The sequence below is a fragment of the Pituophis catenifer genome, unplaced genomic scaffold (genome assembly GCF_029215685.1).
Source record: "Pituophis catenifer annectens isolate HBS135680 unplaced genomic scaffold, rPitCat1.0.hap2 SCAF_1, whole genome shotgun sequence".
NCBI lineage: Eukaryota > Metazoa > Chordata > Lepidosauria > Squamata > Colubridae > Pituophis > Pituophis catenifer.
This window is the reverse complement of record NW_027256881.1, coordinates 17,063,568-17,083,034: the sequence shown is the minus strand read 5'-3', so window position 1 is coordinate 17,083,034 and position 19,467 is coordinate 17,063,568. Positions and strand designations below refer to the sequence as shown.

Genomic DNA, 19,467 nt, shown 5'->3' with positions numbered 1-19,467 from the left:
TCTCATAAAAAACAACACCCTAATTCAGCAGTTTAGCAATAGCAGTAACACTTAGACTTATATACTTCTTCATAGTGCTTTACAGCTCTCTCTAAGCAGTTTACAAAGTCAGCGTATTGCCTCCAACAATCTGGATCCTTGTTTTACTGACCTCAGAAGAATGGAAGGCTGCATCAACCTTGAGCTGGGTCTGAATCGAACTCCTGGCAGTGAGTAGTGAGTTATGCTGCAATACTGCATTACAACCACTGCGCCACCACAGCTCTTTGAACATATTATGACCATATTGAACATATTATGGAAGTAGGCTTATTTGGATGCCTTAAATAAAACATATTGACATTGATTTTCTTTTTTTGACTTAGGTTTGTTCTCTAGTTTAAAGACCCTTCCAAAAATAAATTTAAACTTTGAAAAATCCCTACTAGCTGCTTTGCCCTCAAAACAGCTCTTGACGTTACCATTCCACTTAGAAGGACAAGCAACCAGATCCTTCAATGTGGAGCTCCCAAACTGGGAAGTAAGAGAAAGGCTCTCTTTTTGCTGCCATCTGGTGGTTATTACAATTTTTGCAAGAAAAAAGTTCTACTCTTAAGATTAGTCAATGGCTGTAATACGGTATAGCATGTGAGAATCATCTCAGGAGAATGAGCAAGAGCTGCAGACAGGATAATAGTGTAATTTTGGGCCAGTCATTTTTTCACTACATAAATAAAAGGTGGAAAAGGAAAAATCACAAGCTCTTTGTGGTTCTCTGAAGAATAAGGTAAAGGTTCCCCTCACACATATGTGCTAGTTGTTCCTGACTCTAGGGGACAGTGCTTATCTCCATGTCAAAGCCGAAGAGTCAGAGTTGTCCAAAGACAACTCCATGGTCATGTGGCCGGCATAACTAAATGCCAAAGGCGCACGGAACGCTGTTACCTTCCCACCAAAGGTGGTCCCTATTTTTCTATTTGCATTTTTTACGGGTTTTCAAACTGCTAGGTTGGCAGAAGCTGGGACAAGTAACGGGAGCTCACCCTGTTACGCATCACTAGGGATTTGAACCGCTGAACTGCCAATCTTTCGATCAACAAGCTCAGTGTCTTAGCCACTGAACCACCACGTCCCTTTTAATTTTAATTGCATGGTGCAATTTAAAAAATTGATTCCAAAAATTTCCTAATTTCCCAGTGTCATAAAGATAATGACCAGGTAGCACAGCCTTATATAGAAATCACCCATCTCTGAATATTGGGTAGTTGGATGGAAAGATAACATTTGTAAAGCAGAAAGTGAAATTGCAACAGCAATTTCAACTAGAACAGCAGCCATTCTGAAAGGGCTAAGCAAATCCTCTACTCCAAAATTAGAGAATAATGGAGTTAGAAGGGACCTTGGAGGTCTTCTAGTCCAACCCCCTGCTTGAGGAGAAGACACTATGCCATTCTGGACAAATGGCTGTCCAATCTCTTCTTAAAAACTTTCAGTGATGGAGCACCCATATCTTCTATAGGCAAGCCATTTCACTGATTAATTGTTCTCACTGAAAGGAAATTAATTTTAGGTTGGATCTGTCTTTGATAAACTTCCATCTGTAACTTCTTGTCCTGTCCTCAGGTTTTTTGAAGAATAGGTTGACCCCATCTTCACTATGACAGCCCCTCAAATATAGGAAGACTCTATCAACATATAGTCCTCAATGGAACTGCATCTACATGGAGGGAGGTATGCAGTGGGGTACCCCAAGGCTCTGTCTTAGACCCAATACTCTTTGACATCTTCATCAATGATTTGGACGAGGGGATAGATGGCGAACTCATCAAATTTGCAGACAACACCAAGCTAGCAGGAATAGCCAACACTCCGGAAGATAGGCTCAAGATACAGAAGGATCTTGACAGACTTGAACATTGGGCGCTGTCTAACAAGATGAAATTCAATGTTGAAAAAAGCAAGCTTCTACATTTAGGCAAGAAAAACAAAATGCACAGTACAATATATGTGGTACCTCGCTCAATAGTAGTAACTGTGAGAGGGATCTTGGAGTCCTAGTGGACAACCGTTTAAATATGAGCCAGTAGTGTCTAGCAGCTGCCAAAAAAGCCAACACAGTTCTAGGCTGCATAAACAGAGGGATAGAATCAAGATCACGTGAAGTGTTAATACAACTTTATAATGCCTTGGTAAGGCCACACTTGGAATACTGCATACAGTTCTGGTCGCCACGATGTAAAAAAGATGTTGAGACTCTAAAAAGAATGCAGAGAAGAGCAACAAAGATGATTAGGGGACTGGAGGCTAAAACATATGAAGAACGATTGCAGGAACTGGGTATGTCTAGTTTAATGAAAAGAAGGACTGGGGTGACATGATAGCAGTGTTCCAATATCTCAGGGGCTGCCACAAAGAAGAGGGAGTCAAGCTATTCTCCAAAGCACCTGAGGGCAGGACATGAAGCTATGGGTGGAAACTAATCAAGGAGAGAAGCAACTTAGAACTAAGGAGAAATTTCCTCACAGTTAGAACAATTAATCAGTAGAACAACTTGCCTCCAGAAGTTGTGACTGCTCCAACACTGGAAATTTTTAAGAAGATATTTTTAAGACTTTTTTATTTCATCAAGCTGGCCTGGCCTAAATCTTCTCCCCTTTTAAATGGAAATTTTAATTTGTTTTTAAATTATGGGGTATTTTAAATTCAGCCAAATTACTTAATTCGTTTTTAATTTATTTTAAATTTTTGTATTTATGTGTTTTATCTTGTGGCTGTTCACCGCCCTGAGTCCTTCGGGAGAAGGGCAGTATAGAAATTTAATAAAATATTAAAATATTAATATTAAATATTGGATAATCATTTGTCTAAAGTGGTGTAGGTTTCCTGCCTGAGCAGGGGGTTGGACTAGAAGACCTCCAAGGTCCCTTCCAACTCTGTTATTTTGTTATTTCACCCCTAGTCCTTCTCTTCGTTAGACTGTAGTCTAGCCAATTCCTGCTACCATTCATCATTGTTTTAGCTTCCAATTCCTTAATTATCCTTTTTGCTCTTGTCTGCACTCTTTCTAGAGTCTCATTCACTCCAACTGGTTCCAAAGCTGCAGTCTATATTTGAAGATGTGGTCATGTGCCTTGAGAAAGTTTTACTCTTGAGAAATTAAGTTCTATTTACCATATAAATTCTGAATGGCAAGAACATCATCCCAGTTCAAGACAAATCCCTTGCCCAGCTTCTTGTAGTAGGGGGACATAAGAGCATTGGACACAGGGGAGTGTTCCAGGCCCAACGTATGACCAATTTCATGTGCCATCACCACAAAGAGGTTACGGCCTTTCCCATTGTCCAGGGACCATCTCTCATCATTGTCAAAATGGGCCTCGCCACGGCGTGGGAAGAAGGCGTGTGCCAGAGCACCCCCTAAGGAAAGAGAAATCAGATCCCAGATCAATTTGAACACTATTTATATTTAGCTATGAAAGTCAGTCAACTCCATCCATCAGAGAATTCCATACTGCTGATGCTTCTTCTATGATCATTTGATTTATTTATTTATTAGTTCAATTTATATGCCGCCCTCCTCCGAAGACTCAGGGCGGCTTACAATGCACTTATAGCAATAGCCTTCATTCTTTTGTATATACCTGCTTATTAGGGCTTTTGGCCCCCCATAAGCGGTGTTTCTACAAAGTCAGCTTATTGCCCCCACAATCTGGCTCCTCAATTTACCTACCTCGGAAGGATGGAAGGCTGAGTCAAACTTGAGCCTGGTGAGATTTGAACTTACACTAATTGCAGGCAGCTGGCAGCTAAGTGCTACATAACAGCACTTAGTCCGCTGCACCACCAAGGCTCTTTGAAATCATGTTTATTGCTGCCAACTTCCCAATTTTAGGAGCAGAAGAACAAATGCCTGACTCGAAGTTGCTGCAGTGGAGAAACAAAAAGCCCACATCCTAATTCCAGGCCAAAGATATATAAAATAAATTGCTTTCACCCCTGCTGTCATATTCTTACTTAATACTGTGTGCTTTTTTTAATTGTATGGGGGGAAATCTAAGTGATTCCTATGGGGAGGAAAGTGAAAAGCTACCAAGCCACCTTTCCCCTTAAAAGACCTGCTGGGATGATTGAAAGCCAGGAAGAAAAAGGGATTCTTCAAAAATTGTTCTTCAAGGGGAATATTTGCTGCAGGACCTCAGCACTGAAAATGTTAAAAAAAAAATAAGATAATTTCTGAGAAATAAATTGCTTAGTTGCCAGACAAAGATGAGGAGAGGGAGGAATTCTGCATACAGGTGCAAAACTCATTTTGAAGTTTGCATAAATCCCATGTAGAAGAATCTCAGAAACTATGAGGCTCCTCAAACTTAGGATCAGAATCTCAAGTCTTCAGCCAGGTTGACTACCAATATTTATTTTATTTACAACATGTCTTGACAGTGTAGAGCAAACCCAGATTACAGTATCAAGGAAATGGTGTTTTCTACACATTTGAAGAACATCAGGATGGGTAAAGCTAATTTCTGTCCTACCAGCTTTCTCTCTGCCCCTCTCTAAGTCTAGGGCTCTTGGTCACATTTTTTTTTTTGAAGTCCTGACTTGTTGAAAGTGACTTCAGAAATAGTATGAACCAGTGGTGAAATCCAAATTTTTTTACTACAGGTTCTGTGGGCGTGGCTTGGTGGGCATGGTGTGGCTTGGTGGGCGTGGCTTGGTAGGCGTGGCAGGGGAAGGATACTGCAAAATCCCCATTCCCTCCCCACTCCAGGGGGAAGGATATTGCAAAATCTCCATTCCCACCCCACTCTGGGGCCAGCCAGAGGTGATATTTGCCGATTCTCCGAACTACTCAAAATTTCCGCTACCGGTTCTCCAAACTGCTCAAATTTTCCGCTACCAGTTCTCCAGAACCTGTCGGAACCTGCTGGATTTCACCCCTGGTATGAACCCCACGACAGGAGATGCATGAAATCAGAACTCTGGACCAATATGGTTTTGTAACCAAAAGATGCTCATGAGGTAAGACATAACAAATCAGCACCTGGGCCATCAAAGGCATTCTCAACTCCATCATTGTGATCCCCATAGAAGAATGTCAGGCGAATATCTGCAGGCTCTTCTGCTACTTCCCCAAAAACCAAGGAAGAGACGTTGCTCCAGAGCTCAAAAGCTGCTTTCACTGCCAGACGGACCTGCTGCTCTGGCAGGTACCAAGGCCAGTTGATTAGCCGGTAAGTCAAGTGTCGTTTATACCATTTGCCACCTACAAGGTTGAGATGGAGGAGGGAGAGAAATTAGTGGAGGGAAGATCAGAAAAAATGAATCAGACATAAGGTGATTAATTCCAGCATCCTCGTTAAAGGCACATCAATAATAACAATAAGAGCATGTTCTCAGCATCTTCAAAGCGAATGTTTTAAAGAAATATGTAAACAGTCCCGGAGTTAGAGGAGAGCAGAAATTTAAGAAATACAACTAAAATTCATTCTTCCACAACAGTATCTTGTGTCTGTGTGTATTGATTCTGAAATCCTGTGATTTTCTGCAGGAAACCACTAAATGAAATTCAAGTGAAAATGAAAGCGTTATTAATTACAGCCCACATTCATTTACAAAGAAGATAAAGTCACAAGGGACTAAGGGCATAAATTATGCTTAGGGTCTTATTCAAACTAAATGGGGTGTTCATAGGTGCCATTTGAAAAGTCAAGGACACCAACATCCAAATTTTGTCTCTCCAATTGTAATTTCCTCATAAAATTCCTACCACCCCAATTCCCTACAGCTGAAGAAATTCATTCCCTAACAACAGTAACCCTTCCTTCTCTTTAGCAGGATGCACAACATCATTTTCACCACATATGACACAATCCACATGTCAGGCTAAGATGGGCTTGGTAATTTCCTCCTCCAATCCTGAGTCATGTTAATATAACAGAATAGGCCTTAGAAGTCTACTAGTCTGACCCTCTGCTTAAATAGGAGACCCTATACCATGCCAGATGAATGCCTGTCCAATATCTTCTTAAAAGCCTCCAGTGTTGGAGCATTCACAACTTCTGGAGGCAAGTCGTTCCACTGATTAATTTTCTCACTGTCAGGAAATTTCTACTTAGTTCTAGGTTGCTTCTCTCCTTGATTAGTTTCCATCCATTGTTTCTTGTCTTGCCTTCTGGTGCTTTATAACCAGAGCGGGCAATTCTATTTGTTCTTTTCTATAACTGTGTGCTTCTTTCTTTGTTGTGTATATGGTGTCTAGTTATCCCTTTTGTGGGTGAAGGGAAATATGGGCATGGGGTTTTTGTCTTTTTAATTTCCCTTGCCATGTTGATCTGTCTCAGTTCTTTTGTTTTGGACCAGTGCACTTTTAGCAATCTTTAGCTAGGTTGTTTCTTGCCTTTTTGGCTAATGGGTGGCTTTGGGGCAGTGGAAATGGGTTTTATTCTCTTACAAAATAAGCTGTGATTATTCCCACAATGGGCTACTACTGGAATGGGGGCATACCCAGTGGTGAAATGTAAAATTTGTTGCTACCAGTTCTGTGGGTGTGGCTTGGTGGGGAGATCATGTGACTGGGTGGGTGTGGTCAACTTTTTTAAAAAAAAAATTTAAAGCATTTTTTACTATCTATTCGCCTGAACCGGTAGTAAAAAAAATGCTTTAAAAAAGTAAAAAAAAAAGATTCACATCTGTGCTGCATATTTTTAATACCGGTTCACCTGAACCGGTAGTTTTTATCACTACCGATTCGCCCAAACTGGAGCGAACTGGTAGCATTTCACCCCTGGGCATACCTTCCATCCAGAAATGCCAGTGTATCTAGCCCTTAAAAAAAAAAAAAAACATTTCCTCAGTTTAGAGCAAGTGAGAATATAGAAGTAGTTTGCTTGTTCCCAGGAATTTGAATCTAGTGTGATTCTAGATCTCTGAGAGATTGAGTCGACATCAGACTGACAGTCTGTCTCGGTCAGAAAGGGCTCCACATTCGGCAGCCTGTTGTGATTCTCACGGTAAACGAAAGGACACGGACTGCTTCTTTCAGACATTGGATTCTTGAAAGCATTTCCTTTCTAAGAGAAAAAGACAGTTCCATTCCCCAAAGAGTTGTTTCCTGCTTTGGGCACAGGAAAAAGAGTGAGCTCATCCGAGGGATCAAGGGAGCCTCACAGACCATCGTTTGGGGCCAAGATGTCAATCTTCCTCCCTCCAATTACTCTAATAGATCATCCTTCCAGCCCTATATCTGCCAAACACAACAAGCCCTGGAGAGAAGATTAAAGACTCTATGAACTGCAAAATGGCTTAGCGCATAAATTTTGATTGGGATAAAAAAAAAAAGCACAGCTTGGTTGTAAGAAACCGTTAACAAATGTTTTAAGAGTCTGCCTATGTATGCCTATTAAAACACTCTTCCAAAATTGTACACTGATTAGAGGCTTGGGTCTACAACCCCTATTATCCCTTGTTAGCATTCAGGGTAATGGGAGATATAGACCAAGCTTCAACCATTTTGTTCAACTAATACCTCTTGGGGATCATATACTTCCACCCGATTAAATTGAGAATGGCAGACTTCTTGTGGGTACCCTCTCTTAATGAATGTCATCTACGGCAGGGGTCTCCAACCTTGGCAACTTTAAGACTGGTGGGCTTCAACTCCCAGAATTCCTCAGCCAGCTTTCCTTGAAGAAAGGTACCATGATCAAAGGTATTGAAAATGGCTGAAAGACCAAGGGGCACCAAGACTGTCACACTATTCCTATCCTGATCCCACTAGAGCAGGGGTCTCCAACCTTGGCAACTTTAAGACTTGTGGGCTTCAATTCCCAGAATTCCTCAGGCAGCTTTGTGGGAGTTGAAGCCCACAAGTCTTAAAGTTGCCAAGGTTGGAGACCCCTGATCTACAGAGTTCTCAGAAGTGGCTCTTTCTCCATTGTGTACACAGACACTGGAATGGCATCCCCCTCTCCCCGAGAGATTCCTACCCAACTAGTTGAGGAAAGCAATTAAAACCTGGTTATTTCAACTTTTGAGGGGGGAGTGATTTGAGAGAGATTCCTCCTGTGTTCGCATGCTTACCATAGATCAAGGGTGGGGAACTATGATCCTTTTATGACTTGTGAACTTCAACTCCCAGAATTCCTGAGCCAGCATTAATTCATAAAAGGGCCACAGTTCCCCACTTCTGCCATAGATGGACAACTTCAAAGCTCCTACTCTCCTTCCTTATAATTAATTTTAAGAACTTGATTTGCTCCAGTAAGACTTCCCTTAAAGGATACCCTCAGTCAAAGGGCTACTCTGACAAGCCTTCAAACATCACAGAGGAAGATTGCCCCTCAGACAAATCAGCCATCAACAGGCACATAGAGATAAACAACATCTACATACTATTCAAAAAAGACAATCAAAAAGCCAAAAAGGAAACAAAAAGACCAAAGCATCTCACCAGCAATCAACACCAAGGTGAGCAAGGGTTAACACCAAGGTTAAGGTAAAGGTAAAGGTTCCCCTCACACATATGTGCTAGTTGTTCCCAACTCTAAGGGGTGGTGCTCATCTCTGTTTCAAAGCCGAAGGGCCAGTGCTGTCCAAAGACGTCTCCGTGGTCATGTGGCCGGCATGCCTAAACACCAAAGGCGCAAGGAACGCTGTTACCTTCCCACCAAAGGTGGTTCCTATTTTTCTACTTGCATTTTTTACGTGTTTTCGAACTGCTAGGTTGGCAGAAGCTGGGACAAGTAATGGGAGCTCACTCCGTTACGTGGCACTAGGGATTCGAACCGCTGAACTGCCGACCTTTCAATCAACAAGCTCAGCATCTTAGCCACTCAGCCACCGCATCCTTGGTGTCATTAACACCAAGGTTAGTGCTAGACAAATAATCAAGAAGTAAACAATACCTCAATCAAGGAACTACCAAGTCAGACAAACAAGCTAACAATAAACAACAAGGAACCATCACCAGTACTCCACTAACACCTACAGGGCAAGCCACTAGCATACAAAAAGAGAGCAAACGCCATTCTCTTCTAGCATTGATGGTGTTGTCTAGTTTGGTGATGAAATGCCTGCAAGAGAACAGCCAAGTTCAGACAGCACCAAGAAAGCCAGAGTTCAACCTACAATTATTCTCTTCTATCAGAGAATCACTCTCTGTAAATAGGGATACACAGCTGCCCCGCAGCCATTGCTGTTTAATTCTGTACCTAGACTTGCCAAACACTCTCCAAAATCCGACAGCCAGATATGCTCTGAGGCACCCACCAATTGTGTTTTCCATGGCACTTTTAGGCTGTGTTCACATAAAACCTTCTGAACCTGGCTTGGAAGAAAATGTGTATTCAAGAGCAGGCTAAATGTGATTAAGGCTAAGCATGATAGCTTATTTGTGGCTTAGTGTGTTTTTAAATCAAGTTTGAATTGTGCAAATGCAGGAAATGGATTATGTTGATCATCGGGTTGAGTGGGAATTCAGGCTTGGTTAATTTAAACCTGGTTTACTTTATTCCAGTTTTCTAGATCTACAGAATTCATGATCCACAAACGAATCTCACCGACTGATTCTAGACAAAATGTTAGGCTAAAATGGGACTGACAAGTTTATGATTTGTGAATAGAGCTACTCTTTCTATCTCCAGAGGCTCAAGTACAAAAGTTTTAAAAACCGTAACAAAAGTCTGTCCTAACAGGCATCAACTGATAACAGGATCATCTATTTTATAAGAGCCTAACTTCCGATGCTCATCTTCTAGAAGTGAAACACGGCCCAGTTTCAACAGGCCCGAAGAAGCACACCTGCATTTGGGATGGGTGCAAACCGTTTATTTCCCCACAAAGTGGTAGCTAACAAATGACAGCTGCAATTAAGATTTTTAAGAGGGGGGGAGGGAACCATGACTCAAAGCTTGTAAAATGAGCCGCAGGGTTCTCAGACTTAAAGTATACTGTAGGTGTGTTCCTTGAAGGAAGGCAAAAATCATTTACAAAGGGGAAAGGTTTTCTCGCAGTATTTTCATGGCAAAAAAAGCAGCCACTGTGGGGGTGTTTTTTCCCTTGCTTAGAACAAGGCCCAATTCCAACTGCCACCATTTGTTTGTAAAACCTTTCTAAAGCTTCCTACATCATTTTAAAAAATTGATTATTCAGTAGTTTGCTACCAATCTGGTGCTTCTTAGCCTTATTGCCCTGTCTTCTGTCATACTAAAGGTAGCTTACAAGTAGTCCTTGAGTTACGACCATAATGGTTGTTAAGTCACAACACTCATAAATGGGGTCACCTATGTGGCCTTTATTGCAGTGGTCATTAAGCAAATGCCCTGGTTGTTAAGTGAACCAATGATTTTCTATAGGCCAGTTTTGCTGATAACCTGAAGTAAATGCCGGTTTTCAGCAAAATTATTGTCAAATGTAGTCATGTGATTGTATGCAGGTTCACTGCAACCGGTCGTAAATGTGAGCCAACTCACATGTAAGCTGCGATCACATCACTAAGGGGATAGTTGAAAATGCAAGCACCGGTCAGAAGTGTGAGGACTGGATTTTTTCCCCGCACCACTGTAACTTTAAAAGGTTGCTAAGTGAATGATCCTAAGTCAAGGGCTACCTTTCATCTCATTCTGTTCTGCATTGGTTAGACTCCAGAATAAGTACAGTGTCCAGTTCATGTTACCACACTTTACAAAGGTTTCACTTTTTCACAAATTGCAACAAACGCAAGAGAAGGCAGTGAGGATGATTGAAGGACTGAAAGCTAAATCCTGTGAAGAGAGGTTGAGGGTGAGGCATATATTTCACTTGAGACAAGACGATGCAGTAGAAATAGGATAGACTTACCCCGCATGGGGTCACAGACAGGGAAAAAAACCCATACTTTCTTCTTTTAGCTTATCTTAGAATGTGTTTATCCCACCTTTGTTATTTTTATAAATAACTCAAGGCAGTAAACATACCTAATGTTCTTTCCTCCTATTTTTCCCATAACAACAGCCCTGTGAAGTAGATTACGCTGAGAGAGAGAGAGAGAGAGAGAGAGAGTAACTGGCTCAAAGTCACCCAGCCAGCTTTTATGCTAAAGACGGCACTAGAACTCACAGTCTCCCAGTTTCTCGCCTGGTACTTTAGACAAAACTACTAGACCAAACTGGTTCTCGTTCTTCTTTGGTTATTACTTTGCTTTTTCTAGATGTGCATTATCTTTTCTTATTATTTCACTGGCCTTCGTGTTTTTTTAAAAATATAAGCCTCTCCGAGTCATTTAGAGTCAGGGCAGCCTCCAAATTCAATAAATAAATGAATCAATCCAGGCACGTCTCCTCAGGCACAAATGCAGGATGGGGGGGAGAAGGCCATGCATTTGTGACAAAGAACAGGCCTGCTTCATGCTAGAGAAGACAACCATGGAAACTTTGCAGGTGGGGGGTCAGCAACCCGGTGTTTCTGGCCTCCTACCCAGATGCAGCCTTGTCAGGCCCAATTTGAAGCCTGCACAGGCAATTACCTAATCCTTCCACTCAAATGTTTCCTGGGGGGTTGTCTTCAAAACAGCTGCTCTCTCAGCTTCTCTGACTTCTGCTGTCTAGGAAAGCTATTAAGCCTACCGAGCTGGTAAGTAGGCAAAGAGCCTAATGCCTGGCACTTGAAATCCCCACGTGAATAAGTGGTTCAGAGCTTATTTAGTCAGCACTTTGTTGTTTTTTTTTAATTTTCTGGAATGAGTCCAGCGAGGAGGACACATTCATTGCTGGTTAAATCTCTCGTGTGTGATTTTTTTCTTTTTTAATATAAACGTGCTTGACATGTTTATTGCTTTTATACTTTTTTTTTGCTGTATGCCACCCAGAGTCACTTGTCACGAGATGAGCAGCTACGTAATTTTTATAAGTAAATCTATATATATAAAAGCGAAATACCACTCACATATCATCACAAAATCTCCAGAACTGTAAAGCCTACAAACTTGAAATTTGGCACATATGTTCCTCTTGGCTTCTAGGTGCTCACTAAGAAAGGATTTTTCAAAATGACCATCAGATCATTTCTTATAATATAATATTATAAGAAATATAAGTATTTCTTATATTATTATTATTAACACGCTCTGATGCTAAGGAGTTAGATGTTCTACTCCCCCTCCCCACCTGAAAAGAACTCTGTTCCAACTGCCACTTGGGCATGGGCCTGGCCAGTGTGTGAGTCATCCGGCCTGTGGGCTGGGAGTTTAGACATTCTACTCCCCACCTGAAAGGGAGAGAAGGGGATAAGATAGGAGAGGCCTCTGTGGGTCAAGCCTGAGGGAGACAAGGGGATAGGAGAGGATCAATGGGACCAGCCTGAGGGAGAAAAGGAGGAGAGTTGTCCTAACTATCCCTCTTAATGGTCTTTTCTCCAAGTGACTGTGCTTTGGAAGGCTAGGTAACCGGGTTTTTTGCCAATGCTCTTCCTGAATTACGGTGGTGTCTGGGAAATGGGCCTCCATACTTTTCTAAGTGCAGATAGAGAACATATATTGTATTTTCCTCTATTCATTCTTGTATAGATTGATGAAAGAACTTTTCCTCATAAAGAAAAGAATTTCTAGCGCATGGCACACTTAATTAGGATGCAGCCAAGAACTCTATTGTTTATGAATGTATGCAAGCACATATGACTGTCTCTCATTGTGCACTTATGTGGCGCAGTGGTTAAGTGCAATATTGCAGGCAAATTCTGCCTACAACCTGGAGTTCGATCCTGATGGGGTTCAAGGTTAACTCAGTCTCCCATCCTTCCGAGATCGGTAAAATGAGGACCCAGATTGTTGGGGTCAATAAGCAAATAATGCTTCTACATTGTAAACTTGCCCACAGAGTGCTGTAAAGCACTTTGGGACGATATCTAAGTCTATAATGCTATTGTTACTGCTATTGCTGCACTCAACTCTTCTTTGGTTTGCAACTCTCCCAGGCATCCCACTCAACATCAAGAGAAGACCTCAGGACGGAACTCTTTACACTGGACTTCAGGAATAACGCTGCTAAGGAGAAGCTCTCTCCTTGAAAGATGATCGGAGAAAGTCACCTTCCCTTGGAGAAATTACCCATCCAATTATTATTTCCAGAAATTGAGTGGAGAGTTTCCAAAGTTCTCTTGTGCCCGGATATGTACTAGCCATAGAGTAGATGTTCAGAAACTCCATGGGGCTGCTGGACATCTCCTTGGAGTTCCCACTTTAAAACAATGGTTGGAAATTACAACCTGGCCCAGAAGAAGGATACATATTTCCACACTCAGGCAGACTTACTCTGATGCAAGTATCGTTTCCTGCGACTCTTCCTGGCTTTCCCTCCTGAGAACAGGGCATCCATGCGCTCCTTCCATGCCGTGTGGCTCTCTGCGTCATTGACACCACAGCGAGGGAGACTCATGTGACGGAGGGTGATGGCATCCAGGGTGCCACTGAGGGGCAGGTGAGAAATCCATTGAAATTCCCTGTAAGTGTACATGAAGTGGGATGGAAGTTGCATGACGCTTCCTTCATTTAAGCCAGTATTTCTCAACCTCAGCAACTTGAAGGTGTGCGGACTTCATGGCTGGCTGAGGAATTCTAGGAATTGAAGTCCACACATCTTAAAAGTTGACAGCATTGATCTGGAGAAATCCAGAGTTGGTTGAAAGATGGGTGTCTATATAAATGTTTTAAATAGATAAATTGAGAAATAATAATTTAGCCCTTGATTTTTAAACACACAAATCCCCCTTTTTATGACCCTATAGTCCCTATTTGGATAGAGTCACAACTGGATAGAACTGAGCATTTACCGGTCGGATACCCTTCCTGACACCTATGCAGAATTCACAACAGATATTTTTTCTTTGCATCCTAGGAAAGAAACATCTGCCACTACCTAGAATTGAACCCTCAACCATCCAAATGTGAGGCGAGTGACTTTACCACTAGGCCACCGCACCATTTTTAAGCATTTGCCACTTATAACCCTATAAAACTTGAAGCTGGTAGCAGGGAAAGGAAATAAAAGATTTAAGAAAGAAAGCAACTCAGAGGGAGTAGTGGAAGATGGCCTGAATCCAGAAGGCAGCATTGGCATTTGAGGAATCTACCAGCTGGGTCAAAACTGCTGCATTGGTCATAGTAAGAAAGAATCTAAGCCCATACAAGGGAAACCACTGAGCAGAACCCGTCGTCAATGAAAGCTGGCCAGCTGCATGGTCTAAGCTAGCAACAGACTGTATAGGAAGGCATGGGATTTAGGGATTAGCTAGTTATTACATGGAGACGGAAGTGAACAACTAAAACCAGTAAGAGAAGAATGAGAATTACAGGCTTACTTTATGGCATCTGGGAATCCTGCTAAGTCCGGTACTTGGTGCACAGACTCAAAATAGCCATATTTCTCCAGAAACCTCTAAAATCAAATCAAAATAAATAATAATAGATAAGACACTAGGCTTTATATGAAAAACAAACAAATAAACAAACCCCTGGCATTCTTTTATTATTTCCTTCAGAGGTGGGTTTCAGCAGGTTCTGACCAGTTCTGGAGAACCGGTAGCGGAAATTTTGAGTAGTTCGGAGAACCGGTAAATACCACCTCTGACTGGCCCCGCCTCCACCTATTCTATGCCTCCCGAGTCCCAGCTGATCGGGAGGGAATGGGGATTTTGCAGTAACCTTCCCCTGCATGCCCACCAAGCCATATCCACAGAACCGGTAGTAAAAAAATTTGAAACCCACCACTGATTTCCTTGTAACAAAACCCACAATCTTTCTACGCAAAGGTTGTGAAATGTATGCAAAGGCTTTGCATACTTCATATTCTGAATATTCTTGGTCAGTTTTAGAAATTATAGTGAGCTCCCTCTTTTAAATACTAACTGGGCCCAACTCAAAGAATATCCATTTGTAGCTGCATGCCTCCCACTTCAAACACTGTTTGTGCCTGCTGAGAATCCAGTTTCAATTCTGAGTTGCAATTTGTCTTGCAGTTATTGTATCTGCCAGAGAAACTTCTTCATTCTAAAGTCTCTATCAGCTCTGTTTTTTCCCAGCACTCCCTTTCCTTATCAGCTTTTGATTCCTAAAACAAATTCATTCCAGACTGAGCAGAGCAAAAGGGAGAGAATTTCCTTTTCCAGCCCTATTATTTCTCCAAAGACCAGATAATCAACAGAGATCCCCCACAACAGAAGACCTGATAATGCAATATCTGGGATATGTACTATGACTACATTTTTCTTGGAAAAAATAAAGGATAAGCCTGAAAAAGGAGGAAATCTGAAAGAGATTAATAGAGAGGGGGAAAAAACCCTTAATTGTTTTTGTTTATGCTTTAGCGCAGCAGAAAGTGTCAAATTACAGGTGATTCCCCCATTAGACTCTCTTTTAATTCTCTTAGGTGGAATGAAGGTGAATTTTTACTGATGCAGAAATGGAAAGTTTGGGAAGGAAGCGACATTTGTTCCATATTTTTTCAGAGGGTGTTGTGGGTTTTTTTAGAAACAAAATGAAAACTATAAAAACCAGCATCAAATACTTCTAAAAGATATGGAAACAACAGCAAAATGTATGGGCCCGAAAAACACTGAGGGGTAGGGATGCCATTTTCATCAATTCTGAAGTGGGGAGACAAATTAATGTTACTGACACTTTATTCCTATCAGTTTTAAAGTGAAATTGACAAGGCTTTTTACCACTTTGTCTATATCCCTGGACAATGGGAGGAGATCAGAGGCAAATAACACACATACAATTATGTTTCCCTTCCACTTTTTGTTTTCCTTTCTGGCATGTTACAAGAGACAAAATGGATGGTTTACTGGCGGATGGATGGATGGATGGATGGGACAGATGGATCATAAAAGGCCAGACAACTGATCGGCTTGTACAGTTTGTCAAAAGTTGTGTTTGTGTATGGAGTTGTGGGTGGATGGGTATGTGTGCCTTTGAGTTAATGCTGACCCTGGGGATCACCCAGATTGTTGTGCAACAACAAATGCATAAACCAGAGGAGTTCCTTAACCTTTACCATGTGAAAACAATACCTTCTGCCAGGAAAACTGCGTATACATATTCATCTGCATTTCAGGAAATTGCTGTGACAAGATCACCATGGATACAATTGTAATGATGTTGAGAAATGCCCTTATAACAATGGGTGACCACTAGCAGATTTGTATCATTATGGGAAACTATAAATAGTGCAAGGAAGCCATTTTCCTGACCGGTAATTAGCAGGCTTCCATAGCTTCAGTTGTAATTGGGAGGAAAAGACCTTGTAGAAAATCGAAGTATTGTTTTTTTGGAATCATGCACACATATGCAAGAGACAATGTAATGTAATAGTTAAAGTATTGCTGACAGGGAGGCACTGATTCCAATCCTCCCTTAGACACAGAAGCTGACTGGGTGACTTCTGGCCTTGGATTGAATAGTCAAAAAAGATCTATTAGGCCAACTGCATTGGACTAGCTTAGTAAGATCTTTCCATAAAAACCCATGCAATGGATTTGGCTGATGATTATTTTTTTATATATTTGTGCATGTGTGTGGATAATATGCAGGGGTGGGCTACTGGGGGTTCACAGGGGTTCAGGAGAACCTCTAGCTAGGATTCTGTGCAGTTCAGAGAACCCCCAAATCCCACTCCTGGCTAGCCCCACCCACTCCACCCCGCCCCTCCCAGGAGTCCCCATGTGGCCTGTTTTGGATGCAAGTAAGTTCAGGGTGCACGCGGAGGCTTGGGGAGGGCAAAAAACAGACCTATCTGAAGTTCAGGAAGGCCCGTTTCTGGCCTCCAGAGGGCCTCTGTAGCCTGGGGAGGCCAATTTCAACCTCCCAGAGGCTCGAGAAAAGCCTTTGTAGCCTGGGGAGGGGAAAAATGCCCCCCCCCGCCGTGGTGCAGGAGGCCGATTAAGCCACACCCACCATGGCCACGCCTACCCAGCAACCGAGCAGAGATCCCCTTGGTAAAATTTTTGAAGCCCACCCCTAATATGTAATTATATATACCTATGCTATTATATATTAATTACTCTCTTATTTTTATCGCTTCCCTCACTTTCCCACAGTACAAAATTTCTTTTATTGTAAGTTTTTGTAAAGTGCCTTGGAAGCAGAGGTGAAAGGCTATATCTGCATCTTGACAGAAATACAAATAAAATAACTGCAATATGTGGCTGCAGTAATGAGTTTAATTGGGGGCAAGAGGAAATTCAGATGTTTAGACCAAAATTGAGCAACGGACAAATGTCAAAGTCACAGTAGAAAGAATGTGTATAGGACAACTTATAAGGAATCATATTTAACAGAAGTCAGCAGAAGATTTCAAAACAATCATGAAAGGAATTTAAACGTGTGATATTTAGCCTGTACAGTCAACATTTCAAGGAGTGAAATTGATCACAGTTTTAATTGGGGAGAAATGTCTAATTTGGTAAGTTTTGTAAGGCTGAGAAAGAGATAAAATGTGTTTATAAAAAATAAACATTGAGTTCTCTGCACATCAGCTCCAAATTGGAACATTCATGACACTTGGCAGAAAAAACATAATGCTATAAACTGGCCAGATCACATCAGGATTAAAAGCTGCTTCATGAGTCAACTCAAATCAGGGCTATCAACTCTCCTTCAAAACAGCTTTTTAACAGCTCTATCAGTGGTGGGTTGCTCCCGGTTCGGCCCGGTTCGGTCGAGCCGGTAGCAGTGACGCTATTACATCACCAAACCGGTTCTCTTTCTTCGGGAGCTGGGCCCTCCCGCCCGCCCCGCGTTATTCCGACCTTATATTTCTTCTTTTTTCACCCAGCTGAGAGGTGTGGCAGAGCAGATTGCCGCACCTCAGCTGGGCAGATTCGCAATGCACTTGCACAAAGTGCGCATGCGAGTGAAGCGAAGATGCGATTGCGCGTGAAGTGCGCGCACAAAGAGAACCGGTAGTAAAGCCAGTTAGAACCCACCCCTGAGCTTTATTCTTGACCCCCGGAGTCATAAGTAAATCTGGGTCTCTTCCCCCTGCCCTAATTTCCACAAGGAGGAAATTCCATTTTCTATAGGATATTCTGAAACAGCAGGAAGTAAAGAAGTGAGCATCATGGGAAAACACCCTGCAAAAAACGTGCCCTAAACTGAAGAGATCTCTCTCCCATTTGTTCTGTGTAACTGGGGAGGCGAAAAAAGGAAAGCCGCACAGATGCAGACAACCCACTCACCTCATTAATTTCTCTCCAGGCTTAAGACCAGAGGCTGCCCCCAGAAACCACAAATCAAGGCCTGTCAAGACTGACTGCTGCTTGGATGACAAGTAGCTCCACAAGGACCAGAATTTTAGAGAGGGTGGGAGAGAAGCTCTTTGTTCCTACAAGGCAGCTGAGAAGCAAGAATTAAACTGCATGTTCTTGTTAGGACATGAAGTAGTCATGCCAAAGAAACAGGCTGGGAAATGCATTTCTAAGCAGATGCTTTCTGCAAATTAAGGAGGGTTGCTCCAGAGATTTTAAGAAGTGGGAAAGGGGGTCAAGGGGTTGACAAATGACAAAACTAACATTGCACCGTTATGATACAAGGTCCACTCCTTTTTCACCTGTGTCATAATAGCAATGGCACTTAGACTTATATACCGCTTCACAGTGATTTACAGCTCTCTCTAAGTGGTTTACAGAGTCAGCCTATGGCCCCCAACAATCTGGGTTCTCATTTTACCCACCTCGGAAGGATGGAAGGCTGAGTCAACCTTGAGCCTGGTGAGATTCGAACTGCCAAATTGCAGGCAGCCGGCAGAAGTAGCCTGCAGTACTGCATTCTAACCACTGTGCCACCACAGCTCTTTGCAAGCATAAGTAATGTTGCAAACATACACAGAAAAAAAGGAAGTCTGCATCATACTGGCACGTTGCTAGTTTTGTCATTTCAACAAACGCCTCAGGTCCTGCGGACACTTTCACAGGATCTATCCCACTGGTAGATGAGCTGCTGCAAGTGGCAGATTGTCAGGTTCTTTGGCAACTGTCTTAAAGCCAAGGGCCACATCTTTTTCAAGCACAATTTCCTCAGAGTTTCTTTTGGATGGAGCTGCAAGAATGACAGCAACTGCCTTTTACAGCCAGTACGTCCCCATATGGTTACAGGCTGGAGACTTTCTGATTTTCTTTCAAACAGTTTTTCTACAGCAGGTGTCTTCACTGGTAACAGGAAATCTGGCAGCTGGTTGTTTATATAATGGTCTTCTAAATCCTTATCAGTCTGGGAACCAACTACAGCAGTGCTGTCGAACTCCCGGCCCTCAGGCCGGATGCGTCATGTGCTGGCTTAACGAAGGGGGTTTAGTGAAGGGGGGGAAGTCCCGATACGTCATGTGACACCACTGTGATGACTTGAGTTTGACACCCCTGAATACAGTGTGACACTGATGCTGAACAGAAGAGAAGACTGGCAACAAGTGGGAACATGGAGCAGTTTGTGTAACACAACGTATCTTGCAACCCATAAACCCG

General features: G+C 42.3%; 1 protein-coding gene across 1 annotated transcript in view; it reads right to left on the bottom strand.

Moving 5' to 3' along the window:
* The window catches only part of MMP28 (matrix metallopeptidase 28), a 32,848-nt gene that overhangs the window by 8,228 nt on the left and 5,153 nt on the right, over positions 1-19,467 (bottom strand). The window contains exons 2-5 of the mRNA XM_070931967.1: positions 14,308-14,384; positions 13,262-13,449; positions 5,021-5,242; positions 3,151-3,396 (exon numbers count right to left, since the gene is read on the bottom strand). Of these exons, the coding sequence (XP_070788068.1) occupies positions 3,151-3,396; positions 5,021-5,242; positions 13,262-13,449; positions 14,308-14,384 (733 nt within the window). The remainder of the gene's footprint in view (positions 1-3,150; positions 3,397-5,020; positions 5,243-13,261; positions 13,450-14,307; positions 14,385-19,467) is intronic.